A 22,656-nucleotide genomic window follows, 5' to 3' on the forward strand; every position below is an offset into this window, starting at 1 on the left:
CTCAGCAAGCGGCGCTCGGAGCGTTGCTGTCACTGAGCGATCGCATGGCCGCGTCCCACGGGCTCAGTTCTCGCTCGACCCTAGCAGGAGTTGTAAGCAGAGTCATGTCCTATGCGTTCAAGTTAAATAATGGCATAATTCTCTTACGTCACCAATAAGTGAGTCTAATGTGTGACCTCAGAAGTTTACATGTTGCTCTGGGCGTGTCAACTCCGAAAGAAACTTGTGCACACAACACAAAAATTATTTTCACGCTGTCTCACGTAACACTGCAAACGGGGGTATTCGACAATAAGATACCTACTCTAGAACAGTTGAAACGCTTTCCCCATCTTTTTTTCCACTAATAATCTCTTGGTGTGAGGCAGCCTCATTATGTATTCATTATAGTGTGTTCCCCACAGGATGTCACAAGGCACTATAAACATAAATAGCACTACTGAAACACTTCAAAATGACAACAAGAACTTACTGCTTTAATTTAATCTAAAAATTGTAGCCTTCAGACAACCTATAAACAGAGCTCTAACACTATAAATCACTAGAACCGTTCTCAGTTCCCTCTTAGCAAAAACAGAAAAAAGATTTCCCCAAATCATTAATTAAGGTTTCTATTAGTTATAACACAGCCTACTGTAAATGATCCTTTCTCACTTTTGGATTTTTTTTTTTTTCTTGTATGTGTGTTAACTTGGCAAATATTTATGCTGAGTTCTGTAGAGAATCAAACAAAATTAGTTTTGAATATTAAAGCTCTCTCATACATGGTTAGCCTCCTGCAAGCACACAAAAAATCACCTCATGACATTAACCAACAATTTGATGGGGTGAAATAGGACCAAGCTAGTCTAATGCCTGGCGAATGCTGTATTTGTGCACTGAGGAATTACTCCAAACAAATACCTTCAACCATTATAATCCTTGAAAAAGCAAAAGGTATTCTATAATTAGTTATTAATTATCCAAATTTTCCCCGTTAAGGACCTCAGTTTGGTGGTAATCCCAGCCGATAGCATGAAAAATCCATTGACAGATGTGATGTAAAACTCTGTACAAGATGAATTCAGCAAGAGCTTGTCATGAATGCTAATCTAATTTCCAGTTAATTTCATCAAAATCTAATTTTATATCTATACATTTATGTGCTTCATCATAATTCAAGTGAAAAAAAAATCTTATTTATAATAATTGTTTGATTGAGACCTCTGGAAGACCAGGATATCATCTGATAAAGGAGAATGAAAGCTGCAAATCAAGGATGGGGGAATTGCCAATTCTTTTTTTTTTAACACACCTGTGGACCTCTGCCTAGTTCAGGCCAGAATTTGGAAACATGGCTGCTTGGATCAGTTTTGTACTGTATAATTAGCAGTTGGGCTGTTTAAATGTTAAAATGAGTTGTCACACTACTTATTACAATAATTGAGTATTTAAATTATAATGGCAACCTGGCACTGAAGCAGTCAGAACAAATTGGTTAATTACTTCAGTCTAATATGAATAATTGGATTATAGGAAACTGCAAATGAAAACCTACTCTCTGAAATATTTTCCTGTAGCTGTACTTTCAGAGACATGTACTGTAATTATGGCCATGCTGAAGATTACTACAAAAACACATTTCAGCATTGAAGAGAGAATTTTGGGGTTAATATTCAGTCTTGAGTTTTATGGAACACGTAGGCTTTCATATGTCTCTGGAGCAATATGTTTGTGATAGCCATCTGTTACTCAAGAGTATTTTTATAGAAAAATAATGCAAATTACTTCCCTCTTCAATTACACTGGTGCTTTGCAATGGTGCGTTCTGTTCTGATTTAGAAAAGTGCCAGTTTGCCACATTCAAGGGACAGATGTTTATTTAACCATGAACTTTAAAAACAAGATAGAAAAATTAAGTTGCAATTTTTATTTTCTAGAATATGAAAAAACCTGTAATTGTTCAATTGTATACCTTGTAATATGTTAGTAAAACTTTGAGGAGTACTATCAAAGCTGTTAATGTTCAATATCCACACCTCTATGATACCTGTTCCATGCAAACACTTTGGAACCCCATCTTTGTTTCCAAATTGGAAATGTTAACATTTGGTTTATATTGCATTGCAGTCAATTAGATCAACAATTCTTTTCTTTTCTGGCATGGGAGAACCTCTGAGGGGAACACTGAACATGTAGGAAATAGAACAGACTTGAAACTGTGGTTTACCTTTTGTCACTACGTAAGAGCAGATGGGACTGTAACAGTTTGATTCTGTTTTGTACATTTCAAAAAAGCAGAATTTTAAAACCCTTTACAATCCCTAAATTACTACCCTACCATTTTGCCAGAATAGAATCACACAGTGATTAAGGTTTGAAAAGAGCTCTGAGATCACTGAGTCCAACCCTTGACCAAATACCACCTTGTCAACTAAGCCAGAGCACAAAGTGCCATTTCCAGTCCTTTTCTGAACACTTCCAGGGATAATTACTCCATCAGCTCCCTGGGCAGCCCATTCCAATGTCTAATCACTGTTTCCGTGAAGAAATTCTTCCCAATGTCCAACCGAAACCTGCCCTGGAGCAGCTTGAGGCCATGTCCTCTCATCCTGTCACTTGTTCCCTGGGAGGAGAACCTGATCCTCACCCTACTACACCTTCCTTTCAATAGTGATAAGTGCTAAGTTCACCCTTGAGCCTCCTTTTCTCCAGGCTAAACACCCCCAGCTCCCCCACCTGTTCCTCATCAGACTTGTGCTCCAGACCCTTCTGGGCTCTGCTGTCCTTCTTTGGACTCACTCCAGCACTTCAATGTCTCTCCTGAATTGAGGAGCCCACTGGATGTGCCCCCCAGCACATGACCATGGTCACTGCCCTGGTCCTGGTGGACACACCATTGCTGGTACAGCCCAGGTGCCATTGGTCTTTTTGCTCACCTGGGCTCATGTTGAGCCCCTGTGAACAGGCACTCCCAGGCTCTTTTCTGCTGGGCAGCTTTCCAGCCCCTCTGCCCCAGCCTGTAGTTGTTGTGGTGGTTGCTGCAACCAGCTGCAGGGGTTGTTGTGACCCAAGGACAGGACCCAGCACTTGGCCTTGTTGAACCTCATACAGTTGGGCTTGGCACCAGATCCAGCCTGTCCTGATCCCTCTGCAGAGCCTTTTTGTCCTCCAGCAGATCAACACTCCCATCCAACTTCATGTCATCCATGGACTTCCTAAGGGTGCCCTCAATCCTGTCATTCAGATCATCAATAAAGACCTCAAAAAGGACTGGGCCCAGTACCCAGTACCCCTGGGAAACACCACTAGTGACTGGTCCCAACTGGATCTGGCACCATTCACCACCATGCTCTGGGCCCAGACATCCAGACAGTTTTTAACCCAGCAAAGAGTGCTCCTGTCCAAGCCATGGGCTGCCAGCTTCTCCAGGAGACTGCTGTGGGAGGCAGTGCCAAAGGTTTACTGAAGTCCAGGCAGACTGCACAGCCTTTCCCTCACCCACTAGGCACGTCATCTGGTCATAAAAGGAGATCAGTATCATAGTTCAAGCTCATCCAATACACAGGTGAGTGCTAATCAAGGTATGGCAGAATTCCATTAGTCACTGGGGAGTAGGTAAAGTGCATTTGTTAAAGCCCTCAGTTCAAAAAAGGAACTAATAGGAATAGCAAAAGTAGATGATCTCTACTCATATGCACTAAGTTCAAAAATCTTTACATATACATTAAAAAAGCCAGAAAACACTTTTTTTGCCAACACCTACATTAAAAAAAAAAAACAAACAAAAAACCCCAGATTATATTGCTACTTCACTCCCACTCTCATTTTTAATTTCTCAAATGATAGACATCCTTACTTCTAACTTTCAAAGATCCTTTTCCCCCCTTTAGTTCAAAGGTGAGACTGGTTAGGTAAAAAGACAACTGTGTGAAAATCTGTTTTCAATTAAGCTCTTCTCAATGCACATATAGTACATTGTAGAAATTGTAGAAAATTCTGCATCTTAACTGCTTAAGTACAACATTAAAAAAAAACCAAAAAAACAGAGTTTAAAACATGTTGGTAGAACTAAGATCCTGTTATTTTGGCACTAACTGGAATCAATGGGTCCAAGTCCTACCAACAATAATCTTATGAGGCAGTCCTGCCCTGAATGCCACCTAACCACAAGTCATTAACATGAGCTTTGCTTCTTAGCTTTTGAACTCTGCTACCCAATAAAATCATATTTTTGATGCATATCTCTAACAACTCTGACTTTGGCAGGTGCCTCTGGAATTCATTACTGTAGATGACTATCATGTGACACTCCTTTACAAAAAGTCACTTATTATCTGTTTCCAGTAAACAAGTCTTTCACTTATTTCACTAGAAGGTGGGTACTTCTATGCTCATTCTACACTTTGTCTTACTGCATCTGATAGGTTGATATGTCCTGCTTTTAACTCCTAGTTTTAAGATCAATGCATTAGTTTAATGTACAAAGAAAAGTACTCTCCTTTACTGTAGTGATCTAAATTTATGAATTTTCCATGTGTATATACTGCAGAACTTTATATAGAAGAGGTTAAATGAAGTCATTATTGGGGGGAAAAAATTACACAAAGTATGTACAGTTCAATTCCAGAAGGAAAAAACACTGTAAGATTCTTATCTGTAAAATCCATTAATTTTCAAAGTTTGCTCTTACAGTGGTGCTAAAAGTGGAATTTCTTCAGTTTCCACTGCTAAGCTAAACTATCTGAGCACAAGCATATTTAAACCAAATTATTACATGCCACAGTTTACACCATTAGTTTACAATCAATTAAAACTAATTCTGCAGTATAGGCAAAACCACAGACAGGCCACATTCTGGATCAAACATACCACTCAAAGTGAACTTATTTTGAGTGCAGCTTAAAGGTAGTTATCAAAAAGAAATCTAAATGCTCTTAAGAATAGTATTACAGAGCCACCCATCCCCATTTTAGTGTTCTAGACAACCACTATGAACATTAGTAGGGTGAATTTGGGTTTTCAAAATCAGTCACTACACACTTTGTCAGTGACCACAGGCAGTTTATACAAGGTTCTGTAGTAAATCCTTCCAAAAGCCATCAGGTAGTGTCAGATAGCAAACCCTAAGGAACTACCCAAATTCAGGTGCAGAAGACCACAAATGGAGCAGAAAAAAAGCAATACCAGGGCAGCAGGTGCTCATCACAGTGAGGGCTTGGAGGCTGTCCCAGCCCAGCAGGATCCCACCACAACACATCCTCAGAGACACAGATTCAGCTTTCAAACACATGAGACTGACACAATGCGGGAGAAAACACAACTGTTATTATGTTGTTTTAAAACATTTCCAGATCAACTTTTGGAATTTTTCTGTTGTCATTCTAGCAGACAGATAAAGTTTCTTGGTTTTTTTCTTCTAAAGTGAGATCAAAGTCCTTGCTTGCTGGGAGAAGGCTGGAAAGAGGAAGTTGTTCTCTTAGACCTGAATCTATCTGTGTCTTAGTAGGCCAAACCACCGATGTACAGACAGCATTTCTCTCCTTGCTAACTGACACTTCAACTCGGTGCTGCATTTCTGTTTTCTAAAGAGTATACTTCACAAAAAGCTTAAATTGTAAGATTAAAGGTAATGCATTAGAATTTACTCATACAGCAGGTCACTGAACTACAAGCTGTTACAAAAGGAAATGAATCTACAAGCAAAACCAAAATAGAGAACCAGAGGAATGTGTCCAAAACACATCCTGTTTTCAGATCATCCTGTGTGCCATTCCTTCCATGGAAGCCAATTTCTAATGTGACTCTAAAGTTTTCCTCAGGCACCAGAGGCTCTTTGCAGGAAAGAGCTCTAAGGGAAAGCTAGGAGGAAGAGATGAAGAAGGATGGCACTTCAGAAGCTCTATTTTATTTTAAGTAGTGCTTTATACATGGTGAAGGTATTTTATTTAACACAGAAAAATATAACTCTCCTTCAGATACTAAATCAAAAGCCTTAAGCAATTATCCTCTTTCCATTCTGCTTGCACATAAATAACATGCATTTGAAAAGGACAGGATGGTGGTAGGAACAGCTAAGACACAAGAACTGACTCTGTGCTGGTAACTGGTTTATGTTCTTAGCTTCACAGGACAGCATGCAGAGGAAAGTATGAGTCAGAGCCCTTCCTATTAAATTCCCCAGGATACAACAAGAAATACTTCCAAAATACCTCTATCTGTGTGTCATCACCACACCAGTGCATAAGGAAGATGCTAACACAGCATTACAGTGTTACAAGGCTGTGACAGTGAGAAGAGGAAAACCAATATAATGGCTTGGAGCACTGCAACACATGGGGCTATGCTGGCAGAATAACGTAAGAGTTTGGGGTGGAAGGTATTTTGAAAGTTGTTATAGTGTCAGCGCTGGAGAGACCAAGCCCAGCCTTGAGAATATTGTTGTCAGAGCGACATGCCTCTGTGAAATTACATCCTCACTTGTGCTCATGGCAAACTTTTCAAGGAAGTTTTGCTAAATGCATCAGTTCCCTCTCAGAAAGGCAGTGTCCCGACACGTTCCCGTTGGACTTTTGGGAAGACTTCACACCAAGTGATTTTTTTAAGGTCTGTTGTGCCACCAGGAGGATTTCTATTGAACTACACTTTTAAATGTTCCAGGATAAATATACGTGAATTTACAGATTACACGTGTGTAATGTGATTACTGACTTACATACAAAACACTCAGCCTGTTACTAAAAAAAAAAAGTTGTTTTTTTTTTTTAATTTCCAGTATCTGCAATATTTTTATGTCTCGTAAGTTCTCTAAATTGATTTAAGCACATGAATGATAACTAACAGAAATTCTTCTGCCTTTTTCTTTTTGACTGGGGTGGGAAACTGCAAAAGAATATGCTCACGGGTACAACTTCATGCAATGTATCATTTACTATGAAGCAACATACATATGTTCAGTTCTGGGTTCCTCAGAACAAGAAAGACAGGTAGAGGGTCCTGTAGAGGCCCACAAAGATGATGAGGGGTCTGGAGCACCTCTCTTATGAGGAAAGACAGCAGGAGCTGGGCCAGTTGAGACTAGAGAAGATATCTAATTAACGCATATAAGTATCTTCAAGGCAAGTGCCAAGAGGATTGTGCCAGACTTTTTTCAGTGGTGCCCAGCGGTGTGACGAGGAGCAATAGCCATAAACTAAACCACAAAAAAATTTCATCTCAGCAAGGAAGAACTTACGTGTAGGCTGGCAGAGCACCGGAACAGCTGCCCAGAGAGATTATGGAGTCTCCCTCTCTGGAGACATTCCAAACCCACCCGGACACGTTCCTGTGTCGCCTGCTCTAGGAGACCCTGCCTGGATGATCTCCAGCGGTGCCATCCAACCCTGACAATTCTACGATTCTGTGCCATATGAATGACGATTTAATCAGCATCCAGTGTGCAGTGGGAGCACTTCTAAAGGGCATTCATAGCCCGAAAGGCCAGTATCACGCAGCGGTGTGTCGGAGGCACGCGTGCGGCCGTTTTGCAGCGGGGCGGTCCCGGCCCCGACACACGGCACAGGCGTGGCCGCGGCGCAGAGCGCACGGAAAGGACGGCCCGGCGGCGGACATGCCTGTGAGTTGTTTACGGTCTGCTACACCGGGCCCGGTGCCGCCTGTCCCGGGCACCGCGGGGACCTTGCGGGGCGGCGGGTGACGGAGCGGACGCGACCGTCCTCGGTCTCCGGCCGCCGGTGCGGCCGCTCGGGCTCCCCGCTGTTCCCGGGAGCCGCAGGCGGCCGCAAAGGCCCCGGCGGGGCGCGGCTGCGGCCGCGCTCGGGCAGCCCCGGGGCCCCGGCCCGGCTCCCGCGTGGCCGCGTAACGCCCAGTGCGCTTTTCCTCTTGCCCCACCCAGCTGGCCAAAGACCTAGTGCATCCCTCCTTAGAGGATGAGAAGAGGAAGCACAAAAAGAAACGTCTGGTGCAGAGCCCAAACTCCTACTTTATGGATGTAAAATGTCCAGGTAAATCTTTAAAATGTTCATGCGTGATGGAAGGAACAAAATTGATCTTGTATACTGTTCATCTTCATGTAACGGTTGATTATTGTTTCTTATCTGAGTTTGGTTTATCTATTCTGTAGAGAAAAAGGTCTGTATATTGCTTTGGATTTTTAAACAATAACCGTGTTTTCAATCTTTGGGAAAAGTTAATGTAAACAACCAGACTTTTCTTTTCTGGAGGTTCTGGCATAAGAGCTTCTTTAGTTGGGTTTTTTCCTTTATAAAACCCTTGCAAGTAGGGAAAAACGCAACCCCCCCAGGTTGACATGTATAAAAAGTGAGATTAAATGGATGCCTTAAAGTATCCATAGCACAAGTTTCAAACAGAAGCCAACATTGTTTTCCTTCCTTTGTAAATTAGTTCTGGAAAAGCAACTGGAAAAACTTCTGACAAGGATATAAGTAGGGATAGTGCACATATACATAAAAGTAAAACATACACAACTCCCTTTTTTGCATGTGCTGTTAAAAACTAAGCTGCCATCTAGCTCATATACAAGGGTTATAAGATGCTGCCTATGTCCACTTTTCAGAGAACTTCATTACTTTGGTTCAGAGACATCTCTGTAATCAACTTCTCTTTTATAAACTAAACTATGGAATTTTGTAGCACCATGACAGGAATGTGCCCTACCAGTGAACAGCTTTTTTATTCAGCACAGTTACATCCATATTGCCCAGTGTGGTAATTTCCTAGCAACTGCTGCAGCATAAGAAGGTTCTAGCAGTAAGAAAACATTTACAATAGTGATCTTCCTGCCTTAGAACCAGGGAATTGTTGATGTACTCAGTTTTTCCTATCTTATTCTTTCTTAGTAGCCTAGTTTTCTAAGAAGCTCTGAGACATATTCCATCTTAAAGTGAGGTAAATTAATTTAAACAGCTTGAAAGTAAACCGTGGTTGCTTTTAAACAAATACAGGGTTGAAGGCTAAGCCTCTGGGGTTTTTTGGGTTTTTTTACACCTTGTTCAAAGCAGTATACACTGTGATACAGTTAGTGTCAACATAGGCCCATAGGTCATTGGTTATCTTAATTATTATTGGGTTAATTGTTTTTTGTGTTTGAGGGATATATAGAGCAAAGCAGGAGAGCTTCAATAATGATAGAATCCTATACACAAGGCACTGAAAATAGCAGATGGCCTTATGTGTCCCTAGATCAGTGGAATTGAAGTTCCTACCTTTGTACTCAAATGGTTTGGGCTCGTTTCCCTGCCAAACCCACAAACTTCTCAACATGGAAGTTCATCTTCAACAGGGGAAAAACAAAATTTGCTGTGATTAAATTTTAGCACTTAGTAGTTTTTCACAAAGATTTGTACAGTTACTCTTTGTGATTTAAACAGAGATCTGTTATTCTGTCTAATTGTACTTCTTACCAAGCAGACCTTTTGTCACAGGACCCTGCTCACACCATATATTTTGTCTTAACTTTCTGATCCACATGTGTGAAAATGCAATCTCTGCTCACCTTTACTTATTTATTTTGTATATCCACATACAGATTAAATCCTTTACAGGTTTTCTTCCTCCAAAAATACCTCTTGGCTAATTAAAAATACTTTTCAAGGGAAAAAGAATGAAAAGCAGTGAAAATCCCATTTCTAAGCCATGTATGAGTGATCTCATCCTTTCTTAAGTCATAGAATTTATACGTTTTAGACAAAAACATCACATAGGGAATCAGTGAAGTTATTCTGTGCAAGTCTTTCCATTTAAATATGATGTTAGTTTTATAGAATGCAACCAAGCCTTATATGTACCAATTATTAAACAGAAAGCAAACACAGGTTGGAACAGCAGTGTTTATATTCCCAGCTTTCAGACTTTGTCAACAGCAGTGTTCTACTGTTACAAGTTAAATATTTCTCCAGCTACATGGGTTCCTCTGTTCAGCAGAGGAGGCTAATCTGGAACTGCTGAAGTTCTTTAGAGGAGATGTGATAGGCAACCTAGGGCTTGTCAGCCAGCAGGGCCTGTTGATTTTCATATGGGAATCATACCAGTTCCTGTTACCTAACTTGCTTTCCTATGCATGTAAGTAAAGGCAAGCACTTCAGAGCACAACAATGGCTTGCTTAGTTTGGCTTGGTGTGTTGTGTAATGAAATATAGATGCATTTTGGACAAGTGTATTTAGAGTACCTGATTCAATTAACACATAAAAAATTATGCTATAAATACCCAGTGGAAAGTTTCATAATGTTGTTTTTCAGGATGCTACAAGATCACCACTGTTTTCAGCCATGCTCAGACAGTAGTTCTGTGTGTAGGGTGCTCAACTGTCCTGTGTCAGCCAACTGGGGGCAAAGCCAGGCTCACAGAAGGTAAGGGCAATGCTACACAGCCTAAATATGCCACTTATATAAATGCATTTTATAGCCTGCAAGGATTTTGGATTTTGGAAACTGATACTGGAACACTGATTTTGCAAATTGCTTAGAGTTGGCTAGTAGAAACATTATCAATAGGCCCAAAATTGTGACTTTTTTCAGATTCTTTGTTTTTAAATGGCTATACAGATATGCCAGGCAGCTAAACACCTACATTGTCATCAAACACACTTCATTTTAGGTGACTTGTCATTCCCTTCAGCTTGTGTAATCAATACTGCTGTTTAACTCTGAGCTGTGTTTAAAGTGTTCAAAAGCACCATCAAAGGAGTAGGGTACTTTTGTCAGGCTAAAGTAATTCTGTGCCACTGCTAGTCACTAATGGCTTACCTGTTTGTTTTTAAACAGCCCTACTGTAAAGCAGTTCCCTGGTTCAAAGAAAATTTGTTTCATATGAATTATAAGGGAACAAATAACCACTGATAATATATATACAGATAACTGGTATAACACCATTATCTTTGAGTGCAGCCCAATTCTGAGGTATGTGAAAAGCACTAGAAAGACTTTAGGATTTAAAAAATGTAAAAATTAATCCAGATTTTATTAATTTCTTGTTTAAAGAGCAAAAGGTATGCATGTATATAAATTACACATAGCAGTGCTTGTATAATGTGCTACTACGCAGGGGTAGTAAACGTGAGGACAGAATACCTGAAGTAAGGCTGTTGAGTAGTTGAAATGGTAACAACACACATAGCAGCTGTTTCAGTTCAGGGTTTGTGTCACTAAGGGATGGAACAGTAGACTGAAATTTTAAAAGGCATCTGGAAGAAAATAGTGCACTGTTATCTTATTTAAAGATGAATTGCATGACAGACATGTTGTTCAGGTTGAGCTAGAGAAGACTTACAGTGCTAAATCTTCACCTCTTATGAAGAGGTGGAATGTATGAAATTTATGAAATTTAAATTTAATCCATTAATTTTTCTACTTACGTTGGATGGACAATTTTTCAAGGCAGTCTAACAATTTAAGGACTATTCATGTCTCTACTCACGTGATTTCTTTGCAGGCTGTTCATTTAGAAGAAAGCAACACTGAACAGTTCAGCATGTGATTTTTGGATCTGTGTTCCTGAAAGCCTTACCAGTTTAAAAATGCCTGTTACAACAACAGTGTAATTATGGTTGATTTTGTACAAATTACATGCTACTGCTCACTAATCTGCTGGAATCTCTTTTTCAATAAATGATCTGAAGTGCAAGTTTTTCCTGTAAGTTTGCAGACAACCAAGCTCTATTTTTATAATTTTACATTTAAACAATAAAAACCTTGGACTTCCTGCATCCTTCCCCTTGCTAATCATGAACTACAGCAGTGTAATGCATATAGTGACAGAAACTGCTTTAAAAATGCATTTTTGTGTATTTTATTGCTGCAGCTACTATGACTGCAAGGGTTGCAAAAGCTAGGTAAGATTTAAAATGGCTCATTTGCTTTCAATGTTGCTGTAGTCCCTTCTCCCTCTTGGTAATATGGTAATAAATAAAAATGAAAAGTTGCTCACCTCTGTTCAGCTGTTTCTCTGGAATGCATGGATTTTCCCTCCTGCTAATTTGATCTCAAGACTGCACTTGGTACTCTAAACTGAGATGTCTATCCAAAAAAACAAACAAAAAAAAAGAGTAGTCCTTTGCAAAGCACTGAAAACATGCAGTATAGAGAAGGCAACTGGCATATAAGCAATTGTAAGTCATGGAACTACACTAAGAGGTGTGAATGGTATCTAGGCACTAGTACAGCAAACCCATGCATATTGTTAGTATTGAATACTGGCATCAAATAATTGCCTTCTTGCAATAAGGAAAAGGGTTTAATTAGTTTTTGAAAGCCGTGTCTTTCTAAATGGCTGCTAAAAATGGATTTTGTTTTTAACCATGAGAAAACATTAAAACAAAATCTTACATATATCTTATTCTATTAAATAATGTCTCAAGTTATGTATCAACAGCTCTTTAAAAGTATCAGGGGTCTTGCTGAGCTGATTATTATTGGGATTTTCTAATTAGCTAGTATTTTTTTAGACTCGTACATGTCTAGTCAATAAAATAAACCAAAAAACCTGATACTACAATTGATTGAATTTGCAAGGTACGTTTTATTTATGTTATTTCAAACAGCAAACGTGTAATTACCATATGCAGAAGGAGGTGTTTGGTACAGAAACAGGTGTACCAATGGAATACACACGCCTTCTAAGAAAAACAGGGGTTTATGTCAGTGCCACTCACAACAAAGGTTCACTCACAAGTAAGTTTATCATGAAAACTGCTCTTAATTCACCAGACGTAGTCTAGTTAGTTTCCCATGCACAATGCCAGCCCATCAAATTACTGGTTTTAGAACAAAGATCAAAGTAGCAATATTAATTGTGATCTGAATGCATAGGCTAAGGCCAGACTGATTCCTAGTCTCTCATAACTGCCTTCTCTACCCTAAAAGATAAGAACGCATGATTAATTTAATACCAAAGCAGAGACTGTCAGGGACCCATTTTGTTCCAGGTGCTAGAAGACAAAATGATTGGATATTCTTGAGATAAAGACAATCCATTATTAAAGAATAAAAAAGTGAAATTTTGGTGAGTGGACCAGAAATCCCAAGCAAACAATTTTTAAGGTACAATAATGATTGTAATTATGAAGAATATACTAAACTAGTCTTATTAGCTCCAATTAAAAATGTAGGTAAAACACTGACCCCTCAAAATACTGAACTTCCCAGTTTCTTAGTCTTGGGTAATAAATATTACCATAGGCATAGTGGGAACAGAGAGGGTAGCATGCTGTATCATCACAGGGCAGGTAACAAGTATGAAGATAACACTAAATGCATTAGTTTGGGAAAAAGACAGGTAGGACTATCTTCTGCTAGCTGATAACCAAGACACCTTGCCCCTTAAATTCAGAGAAGCAGAGCTGCTAAGCAGTGCAGCAAAGGAAGTATTGAAACCTATCCTGAAAGATACTTCTGTTTTGTCTCAGCCTGGAAGTACTGTCTAAAGTAACCGAAGGGGAAGTGAGGTGGGGATAAATCTTTGACATGACAGAGATCTTCCACGCCATTGTGAAATACATAAAATGGACAATTCAGATGCTACTTTATTCCCATTGTGAAACTGAAGATTAGAAAATCTCAGACCTCTAGTCCCATGTTCAGCTCTGGGCTCCTCACTTCAAGAAGGGCATTGAGGAGCTGGAACATGTCCAGAGAAAGGCAGTGGACATTCTTTCTTTCTCTGGGGGAAGGGTCTGGAGCACAAGTCTGACAGGAAGCTGAAGGAGCCTGGAGAAAAGGGGTGACCTTATCACTCTACAACTCCCTGACAGGAGGCTGGAGTCAGGGGGGGTTGGCCTCTTCTCACAGGGAACAAGTGAAAGGACAAGAGGATATGGCCTCAAGCTGCACCAGGTGAGGTTCAGGTTGGACAACAGGAAGAACTTTCTTCACAGAAAGGGTGATTAGGCATTAGAAGGAGCTGCCCACAGAGGTGGTGGAGTCCCCACCCCTAGATGCAGCACTTAGAGCTGTGCTCCAGCTGCCATGGCTGTGTTTGGTTGGTGAGACTTCTACTCCTGGCTTCAAGAATGGACTTTGAGCTGTATTGAGCTATTTGAGTTCCTAATTCCTGTTTACAAGAGAATATCTAAGCTACAGAATACAGTGCCATTTCTGCTACCAAGTTAGCATGTGTATCACTCAAAAATAATGGGACAGTTTGACAGCTTGTCACATTGTGCTATTTGGGTGGACTTGACTCTAGAAATAATACTTTAACTGCACAGTAAACTAATTCCACACATTGTCTGTGTCCAATAAAAATGGATGAGAGTACATCTAAATAACAAAAATAATTTTACTTACATTGCTCTAGATTAATTCTTTTCTAGTTCTTAATCCACAGCTCTGATAAAAGCCTGCTTCTGGTATAAATCTGCATCCTGGAGGTAGCTTCAAGGTTTGGGTTTTGTTGTTTTTTTAAGCAAATAAGGGAAGTGGTATGTAAAAAAAAAGCAATGGTGACACAATTTTTCTTTAAAAAGTAATACTGAATAGTTTTGGCAGACGAACTGTGAGAATAAAAAGCAACATATTTGTGTGCTCAAATCAAGATGTGAAAATTTTCAAAAGTTTAACATTCAAGGTAGATAATTTGTACTTAGTGCAAAAAAAAAAAAAAAGGCTATTTTTTTATCTTGGTCAAGTGTTCACTAGTTGGTAAAAATAACCTGCGTATATAATGATAATTTACACAGGTACTACAGAAAGTCACCTTTGACTGTTAAATTCTCATTTTCTCTAAGTTAGGAACTTCCCTGAGAGATGAATTCCAGTTAGACGTAAGTTTAGCACCACTAGCAGAGGTTAATTAAGTGAATTATTTATGCTTGTCCTTCCCATATTCTTAGTGAACTTGAAGTCCAATTACACCCTTCTCCCTTTGTGTTTCAGTACAGTGAGTTCAGTCACATACATCTCTTTTAGTCTGTATATTGTGCCCATTTCTCTTTATCGAATTCCCTTGCGATCTTTAAGGCAGTGCTGTTGAGGGAAACCGATTGCATATTACAGATAATAGTGACAATGACTCCTCTCGGGGGGGCCACTGGCCAAGTACCCACAACTTCAGGGTCCAGCTCTTCAGGCAGAATGAGGAGGACACTGCTGGCCCCCACGGCACCCCCGGTATGAGATGCATAGTGTCTCTGCTGTCTGCAGCAGCCATACTGCTGGTTTTTCTCTACCACAGCCCAAGCCATGGCATATTTACCATCCCTGTCCCACGACACTTCTGTTTTTGGCACTGGCGTCCACATCATTGCAACTGTGCTTGGCTTGAGGTACCCTGGAAGAAGTTTGCCATTCTTGTTTTTAAATTGTCCGGCTTGATAACTGTACAACAAGGCGTTTCCAAATTTCAGGAGGTCACCTACTGATGACAGGAAGCCACCACCGGCCCACTTGTAAGAGTTGTCCACATATGGTGCATTTACCAGCCGTCCCTTTTTGTTGTAAATGTAACACCTAAAATTCAAGAAAATTCAACTTGTCATTCTCATGGACTATGCACAATGATTTTAAGCTGCCCTACTTCAAAAGAGCAAACTGAGCGTGGATTAGCTTGCTCTCACAAACATTTAGAGGGTTTTTAAAACACATTTAAAAATATATTTATTGCAGAAAAATCAACAAGTAATTCAGACAGAAAAACAACAATTAAGGTGACTTCTTAGGTTTGAAACTTAACTTCAATAAAGTACTAATCCTTCTGCTTAATCTTAGGATATACTAAGAATAAAGACAATATACAAATAAGAGATGTGACAGAGATAAATAGATCAGGCAATGCAGATTTTTTCTTAAATGCCTGTACTAAGATATGAAGTGTTTAAAAGAACAAGGAATTCTACAACTGAGGCTTAGGTGACTGCTCTCCAACAGTAGTTTCCATCCTTGACTGTACAAGGTTGATCATTTGTGAGAAGATCGCTATCATGCAGATGAGCCAGAGAGCCTCTGAAATTTTGCAAGCAAACTAAACACGAGCACAAAGCATCTTAGACTAGAGCAGTAAAGCTGTGTGCACACACACTTTCAATATGTACCTGTACTTAGTATAAACCTCAGCTTCAACATGTTCATTGTTCTTTGAGAGCATTTTAGAAGCCAAACTTTTAAAAAGTCTGAGCCTCATTTTCATGAGGCTGTTACTAAAACCTACTTTGTCATTCAACAGAATTCTTTTCCCACACCAAAACTGAACAGGGGAGTCAATTTCTGAGCCCAGACAGGAAGTTCAATAAAATAAGACAAGAAACCCTAGCCTGATCCACTATATTGGAATGGATTATCCAGTTACAAAATTTGTCTCAGCTTGTTATTTTGTGGGTGTCATTTGTTTTGTTTTTGTAGGAGTGAGGGAGTGGGAGTGTTGGGGTTTTTTTCCTATGTTAAATTAATTTTAAAAATCAATTGATGTTAAACACAATTTAATTCTGGTCAACACTGATACTGAAATTTGATTTATGAAAACCTTGTGTTACTGTGAGACTATTACAATTCCATGGAACCCTTTAAATGCCAGTATATTAAGCAAACTAAGGTAATTATATATTCCAACATAATTTCCTAGTTACTCCTTAATTTATTTGCATTTATGTGCTCCCTTGTACCCAAAGTAAATGTAAACTTTGAAGTCACCCCTATTACTCCACTCACCTCCCATATTCACACTTAGAACAAGAAATATTTATTTCTTATTCTGTAATTTTACATGCTAATTATAGAACCTATACCATTGCATTGGAACCAGCTACCTGACTAATGTTGAGGTAACATACAGCACTTCATTCAAATGTCTGGGAAAAGAAAAATCACACATTCTTAATTCAGCTGTCTTAATTAAAATAGAAAGGGCAACAGTTGTTGTGGAAAAATTAAGAGTTCCACCCCTGTTTACCTTGCTCTGTTATATATCATTGCTTCATTGTCATCTAGGACAGTTGACAGCATATCCAAATCACGAAACATTTTCAGCATATAATCTGTAAATTTTTGTCCTGAAGCTCTCTCCACAACAGCACTTAAGAGAGTAAAGCCATATGTTGAGTACAAGAACTGACTACCTTGAAGAAAGTAGTGAGAAAGGGAAAAAACCCCACATTAATTGCATGATACTTAAATGGAATCATATGTGCAAATAAAACTATATATAGCAATTAATAATCAACTATTGTTAATCCTAGGCCTAGGAAATTCTGTACTGCAGCAGACACACATCCTGCTAAGAGAACAGCACTAAAATCTTCCAGAGATCTCTATGTACAGTCAGGTTTCATGCCAAGATGTCAATGCTGACATTTAACATCCTTTCCAGGAGATTTACCACATCAGGTCTAACAAGGATGTCTGGATTTGGAAAGCTGACACAAGCCATAAAGTTACTGCTTAAAAGATGCTCAGCTACTGTGACTTGTTTGTGTGTTCATACCCTGGAGAAGGGAAAAAACCAGCAGTACTCACATTTTTCAAGGGTATTCATCACTTTTAGCACAATGTTTCTAGTTCTAGAATATCCCAAACGATTATACAAACACAAGCATGTATATTATTTAAGACAACAGAATTTATTTACAAAACAATGTTTCATTTTTTTTAAATCTCATCCTTGTGCTAATGCCTTCTATGAAACATTTGCATATCAAGCAACTGCTTGAAGTGCCTACAGTTGAGACAGATCTTTTACTTGAAGTGGTTCCTAGAGCTCTCCAAAATGGTGAGTGTTTAACTTCACCCTCTTTCTACCCCTCTCCCCTTAAATGCACATTATTTACTGTTTATCAGCAAAGCATATAATTTACCTTAACCTAACTCATTTAAAATTTACACCTGAAGTTCCTCCAAGTCCTCTCTAGACCTAATTTAAATAATCCCAACAATAAATTACTTCAGTAATTCCGTGATTCTATGGGGGTTTTTTGTAGATTTTTTTTAGGTCTGATTTAGTGCCTCAGTAAAATTTTTGCTTTTGATTTCTATCTAGAAGGCCCAGAACATGACTACAGCAAGTTGGTATTTGCTTACAAAATACTTTGTAGATAGAAATTTGTTACCAGAATTATCTTCTGCTTCAGCATTTATAAATCCACTAACTGGTATGTTTCAGAGCACTTACTGCATTACTTAATGCTCCTGGGAGAAAAGTCTTATACATAGATATTACATGACCAGATGGTTTGTGCAGAACAGACCAACTACTTCTCTGTTGAGCTTTTAATGGGGCACGTGAAGACAAAAAAAAGGAAGAGAAGCAGAACAAACCAAAACCCCCACACAAACACTCTTCACTGGACTCTACTATCATCATTACATGTAAAATTATTTGAAACAAAACTCTCACCAGAAGAGCATATTTTGGTCTGCATTAATAGAAACTCACCTGGTTTAAAGAATAAAGGATCATTTTTAAATATCTTCAGTGATTCAATTACACTTTCAAATTTTTCCTTCAAATAATACTCTTCCTGTTCAAACTCCTTGTCGTTCCTGCCAGGCTTTGAATTTCGTCTCTTTATCTCACTATCATGTTCTTTCTTCTGTTTAACACAATCAGTGTTTTCAAGCCCTTTACCTTCTTTTGCTTTTTGTTCTTTGTCCTGATGGGATTTTGCTAGCTTAAGTGCTTTGTTTGCCTTTTCCTTTTCTTCTTTTACTTTTGTAATATCTTTTTCATAGTGACGAATCCCACTCAAGTGTGAAACTAACTGTCTTGTGGTAATAGTGACCTAGGTAGACAGGATAATGTCAGGTCTCTTCATTAAAAGACAAACAATAAATCACTGAAAAAGTAACATTCACCATTACAAAGAACAGACAAAGGTACAAGACATTTTAAATATCACATATTAAACACAGTATTAAAAAAAAAAGTATATATGTAGACACTACACACTTGATATAAAAGTGAAGATCCAAATACGCTTTTTTGAGCAGGAAAGATCAGTACTTGTCTAAATGATTTTGAGTGTTTTGTAGGAATAGGTCAAGATCAGGCACCTGTACACAGATAGCTATGTAGTGACAGGAAAAAATTAAAGAAAACTCTTACCAATAAACAATTACATACCTTTTCACCCTCATAGACCTTTTCTGGAAATTCAGGGACATATTTCTGCACTGGAGCATCTAAATCCAGTTTCCCCTCTTCCCAGAGTTTAGCAACAGCCATCATTGTAAGACACTTGCTGATGCTGGCGATGCGCATGATGGTCTCTGGCTTGCACACCACACGGTTCTCTACGTCAGCATAGCCCAAACCTGTAAGGAAATAAAAACACTCTGCTAAGTCTTTTGCACAGAGACATGCTGAATTAATTATATGCAATGAATTAGATTTACTGGCCCTTTAAAATGTTTTTCCTCCAGCTAAACTGGGACACAAAGCATTGGTCGATCCCAGCGCCTGCTTCAATTCAGTCCCATAACTGAATTGAATAACATATTACTGTAGTAACATGTTACTATATATTACTGTAGTAATAACATATTACTGTAGTAGTAGCAGTTAATCAGACCCCATTGGATTAGACAATGGCATCTCAAGTTGCTGATTAAGACTACAACAAACATAATGATAAATGAGATTAAAGGTTAAGCCAAAATTTACACTCCTGAGGTCAAATATTCAGTGTAGAAAACCCAAACAGACCAAATCTAGACCATAAAATAACTGACCAACAGTCATAAACACTCTTTTACTATTCTGAATTAATGGCTGAAGCAGTAAAGGTCTTATTTTATCAATACAGAAAGTGAGAGAGGAAACCACTCACAAATTCACACCAATCACCTAAGCTGTAAGGTGTCATAGAACTAAGGTGTCACTATGTTTCAATATCACTCAGCAAGACTTCAATTAAAACACAGCTTTAACCAGTCTCTGTAACAGTGTTTTCCTGTGTAACCAATCCACGAGTCTGGTAGCAAGAACTGGAATTAATAAGGCATTATCAAGCTGCCAAACTAGTTTTCAGTTTGAGCGAGGTTTGAAGAAAGTGCAAGTGATGTTGCAGCAAAAAAAGCAAGAAAATGCAGCAATGACATATTTGCAGTTTGCAGTACAAGAAAGGCCTGCAATCAACACACCTCTGTCTATATAAAACTGTAGTCTAACAATGAACTGCTCAGGGAAAAACCTCAAACCTTGACAAACTACAAGAAATAAAACAGATTGCATGCCATTTGTCCAAGACCTTTTCTCTTATATAGTTTCTACTCAAATGCCTGGTGCTTGTTAATGCAGAAGCTGTTCCACTCAGTAAAAACACCTTTCTGAAAGGATAACACCTGTTAAATCCCAGTACCTTCCCAGTAAAACTACACCTCAGCCCACAAACAGGAGACAGGTCACCAAATGTGAGCCCTTATTCCTCTGACTACTAAGGAAGTTCCTGTGGGGAGAACAGTTCTTTACCTCCTACATACAGTGCTACCAGACCACTGTACAGCTCTATGCCCAGAGTGCATTCAAAGGTTAATCTGAATAATTAATGGAAGAAAGGTTCTCCAATCTAACTGTTGAGATATACTAGCATATTCGGGAAGTTTACAAATTACCAATTCCTGGAAATGATTGAAGTTTACCAAGGAAGGTGTTATTTGATACTCCCTAAGCACCCATTTCTGGCTACTGTCCAGAGACAGGATGTCAAGTAGACAAAATCCCAGTCTGGTTAACTTGTCTGAATCATTCATTTTTTAATTCTTCATCAGTCCTTGACAGTATGCACAACTACGACTCCCATATGCTAACCTTCTGACCAGACTTCCTTTCCGTCTACAGAAACTCCAACTAATATACCAGGGATTCCTGCTTCATCCTGCAAAAAACAAAAGGGACAGAGACATTTAGAAGGATATTTAAGTTAAAAAAACACTTCCTCCCAAGCCCTTGAACTGAAAAAGCTACAAAAACCCTACAAATAAACCTGCTTATTGTTGCCAAATTATAGTTGAAATTTTGTTATGTACCAGTTTGGTTGAACTGGTACAAACTGCTTTTGCAAAGCTGATATTCTAACTCAGCTATGGAGAAAAACATACCTAAGAAGAATAGTAAGGTAATATTTTTGCGTTAATAATTCAATTGAATTACGGAATGGAACATGCAAAAGAAACAAAACATGACAGTTAATATGCAACCGGCAAACTGCATCACCTACTGGCAGGCAAGATTTCAAAAAAGCTTCAGCTGGATTTTCGAAGTAACTACAACGTGCTTTTTAAACAGAATCACAAAATATCCTGTGTTGGAAGGGTCGCACAAGAGCCAGCTCCTGGCCCTGCACAGAACTCCAACAATGCCAGCCAGTGCCTGACAGCGTGAGTCAAACGCTCCTTGAGCTCTGTCAGGTTTGCGAGCCGCGACCACTTACCTGGGGAGCCTGTTCAGTGCCTGACCACCCTCTAAGTAAAAAACTTTTCCTTATACCCACCTGAACTTCTCCTGACATAATTTCCTGGTATTCCCTAGTCACAGAAACTCGGAGATCAGTGCCTGCCCCTGCGCTTTCCCTCAGGAGGAAGCTACAGCCCCAGTGAGGTTTTTCCTCTAGGTTGAACCAAGTGCCCTCGGACGGCTCTTGCCACTCCTCCCTACAGCCTTTGAGGGCCCCCCTTGTTCTCAAGATACCCCATACTGTGCCACACTTCCGTACACCCCTGTATCAAGCTGGCCTAAGCTGCGCCAGCACCGGCAGCCTCCAGCGGTGCCCCCGCTCAGCACCTTGATCCTCTGCACCAGGTCCCTGCTCCTCTCCACGGCCGCGCCGAAGCCGCGTGGGGACGGCAGCTTCTCCTCCCGCCCGCTCTCAGACTCGCTTCCCACCGGCGCCGCCCGAACCCCCAGAGCCAGCCCCAGCGCCAGCCCCCAGCCCCAGGGCCGCGCCCCGGCCCCGCCGCCCCCTCTGCGGGGCGCGGGGAGCCGCCGGGGAGCCGACGCCCGCCGCAGGGCCCGCGCCAGGCCCACCATGGCCGGGGCGGACATGGCACCGCCGGGCCACAGGCACCGCCTCGCCGGGCCGAGCCCCGAGCGCATCGAGCGTCGCCGCCTCACGGAGCAGCGCGGCCGCAGCGGCGGGACAGGCTCCGGCAGGGCCTGCAGCGGCCGGCGCAGGACAGCGCGGCTCGCCCGCGTTCGCCACGGGCTGCAAATGGGCTCGCTCCGCCAGCGGGACACGCGGCACTCGGGCCGCTTCCCCGGGGCTCGGCACGACTGGCCGGCCAGGGCGACGAACGGAATCACAGGAACGATGAGGTTGGAAAAGACCTCTGAGATCAGCGAGTCCAGCCTGTGACTGAACACCACCTTATCAACTGGACTACAGCACCAAGCGCAGCGTCCACTCTTTCTTTGAACATCTCCAGGGTCGGTGACTCCCAACACCTTCCTGGTCAGCCCATTCCAATTTTACTCTTTCAGTGAAAAAATTCTTCCTAGTGCCGAGCCTAAACCTCCCCTGGCATAGCTTAAGACTGTGTCCTCTCATCCTGTCACTTGTGTGGGGGTAAAGTCTGACCCCCACCCGGCTGCGCCCTCCTGGAGTAGGGAGTTCTAGAGGCCAATAAGGTCTCCCCAGAATCTCCTTTTCTCCAGACTAAACACCCCCAGCTCTCTCATCTCATCAGACTTGTGCTCCAGACCTTTCCCCATCTCCATTGTCCTTCTTAGGACCCACTGC

The 22,656-nt window shown here is 40.4% G+C and overlaps 2 protein-coding genes across 3 annotated transcripts; one reads left to right on the forward strand and one right to left on the reverse strand.

Moving 5' to 3' along the window:
* The first annotated feature begins 7,269 nt into the window (after positions 1 to 7,269).
* On the forward strand, positions 7,270 to 11,923 carry RPS27L (ribosomal protein S27 like). Its single transcript, XM_053988258.1, has 4 exons — positions 7,270 to 7,594; positions 7,874 to 7,982; positions 10,238 to 10,348; positions 11,430 to 11,923. The coding sequence occupies exons 1-4, from the start codon at positions 7,388 to 7,390 to the stop codon at positions 11,456 to 11,458; spliced, it is 456 nt and encodes a 151-aa protein (XP_053844233.1). The 5' UTR covers positions 7,270 to 7,387; the 3' UTR covers positions 11,459 to 11,923.
* On the reverse strand, positions 10,940 to 21,947 carry LACTB (lactamase beta). Of its 2 annotated transcripts, XR_008438986.1 has the most exons (7): positions 21,702 to 21,947; positions 20,730 to 20,796; positions 19,044 to 19,234; positions 18,357 to 18,702; positions 16,878 to 17,043; positions 14,282 to 15,442; positions 10,940 to 12,013 (listed from the first exon to the last, which is right to left on the reverse strand). XR_008438986.1 is itself a non-coding variant. In XM_053988256.1 (6 exons), the coding sequence occupies exons 1-6, from the start codon at positions 21,945 to 21,947 to the stop codon at positions 14,899 to 14,901; spliced, it is 1,560 nt and encodes a 519-aa protein (XP_053844231.1). In that variant the 3' UTR covers positions 12,496 to 14,898. The 2 variants fall into 2 exon arrangements, 1 of the variants encoding a protein (XP_053844231.1); XM_053988256.1 differs by lacking the exon at positions 10,940 to 12,013 and having other exon boundaries at positions 12,496 to 15,442.
* Between the last annotated feature and the right edge of the window lie 709 nt (positions 21,948 to 22,656).

This window comes from Vidua macroura, chromosome 12 (genome assembly GCF_024509145.1).
Source record: "Vidua macroura isolate BioBank_ID:100142 chromosome 12, ASM2450914v1, whole genome shotgun sequence".
NCBI lineage: Eukaryota > Metazoa > Chordata > Aves > Passeriformes > Viduidae > Vidua > Vidua macroura.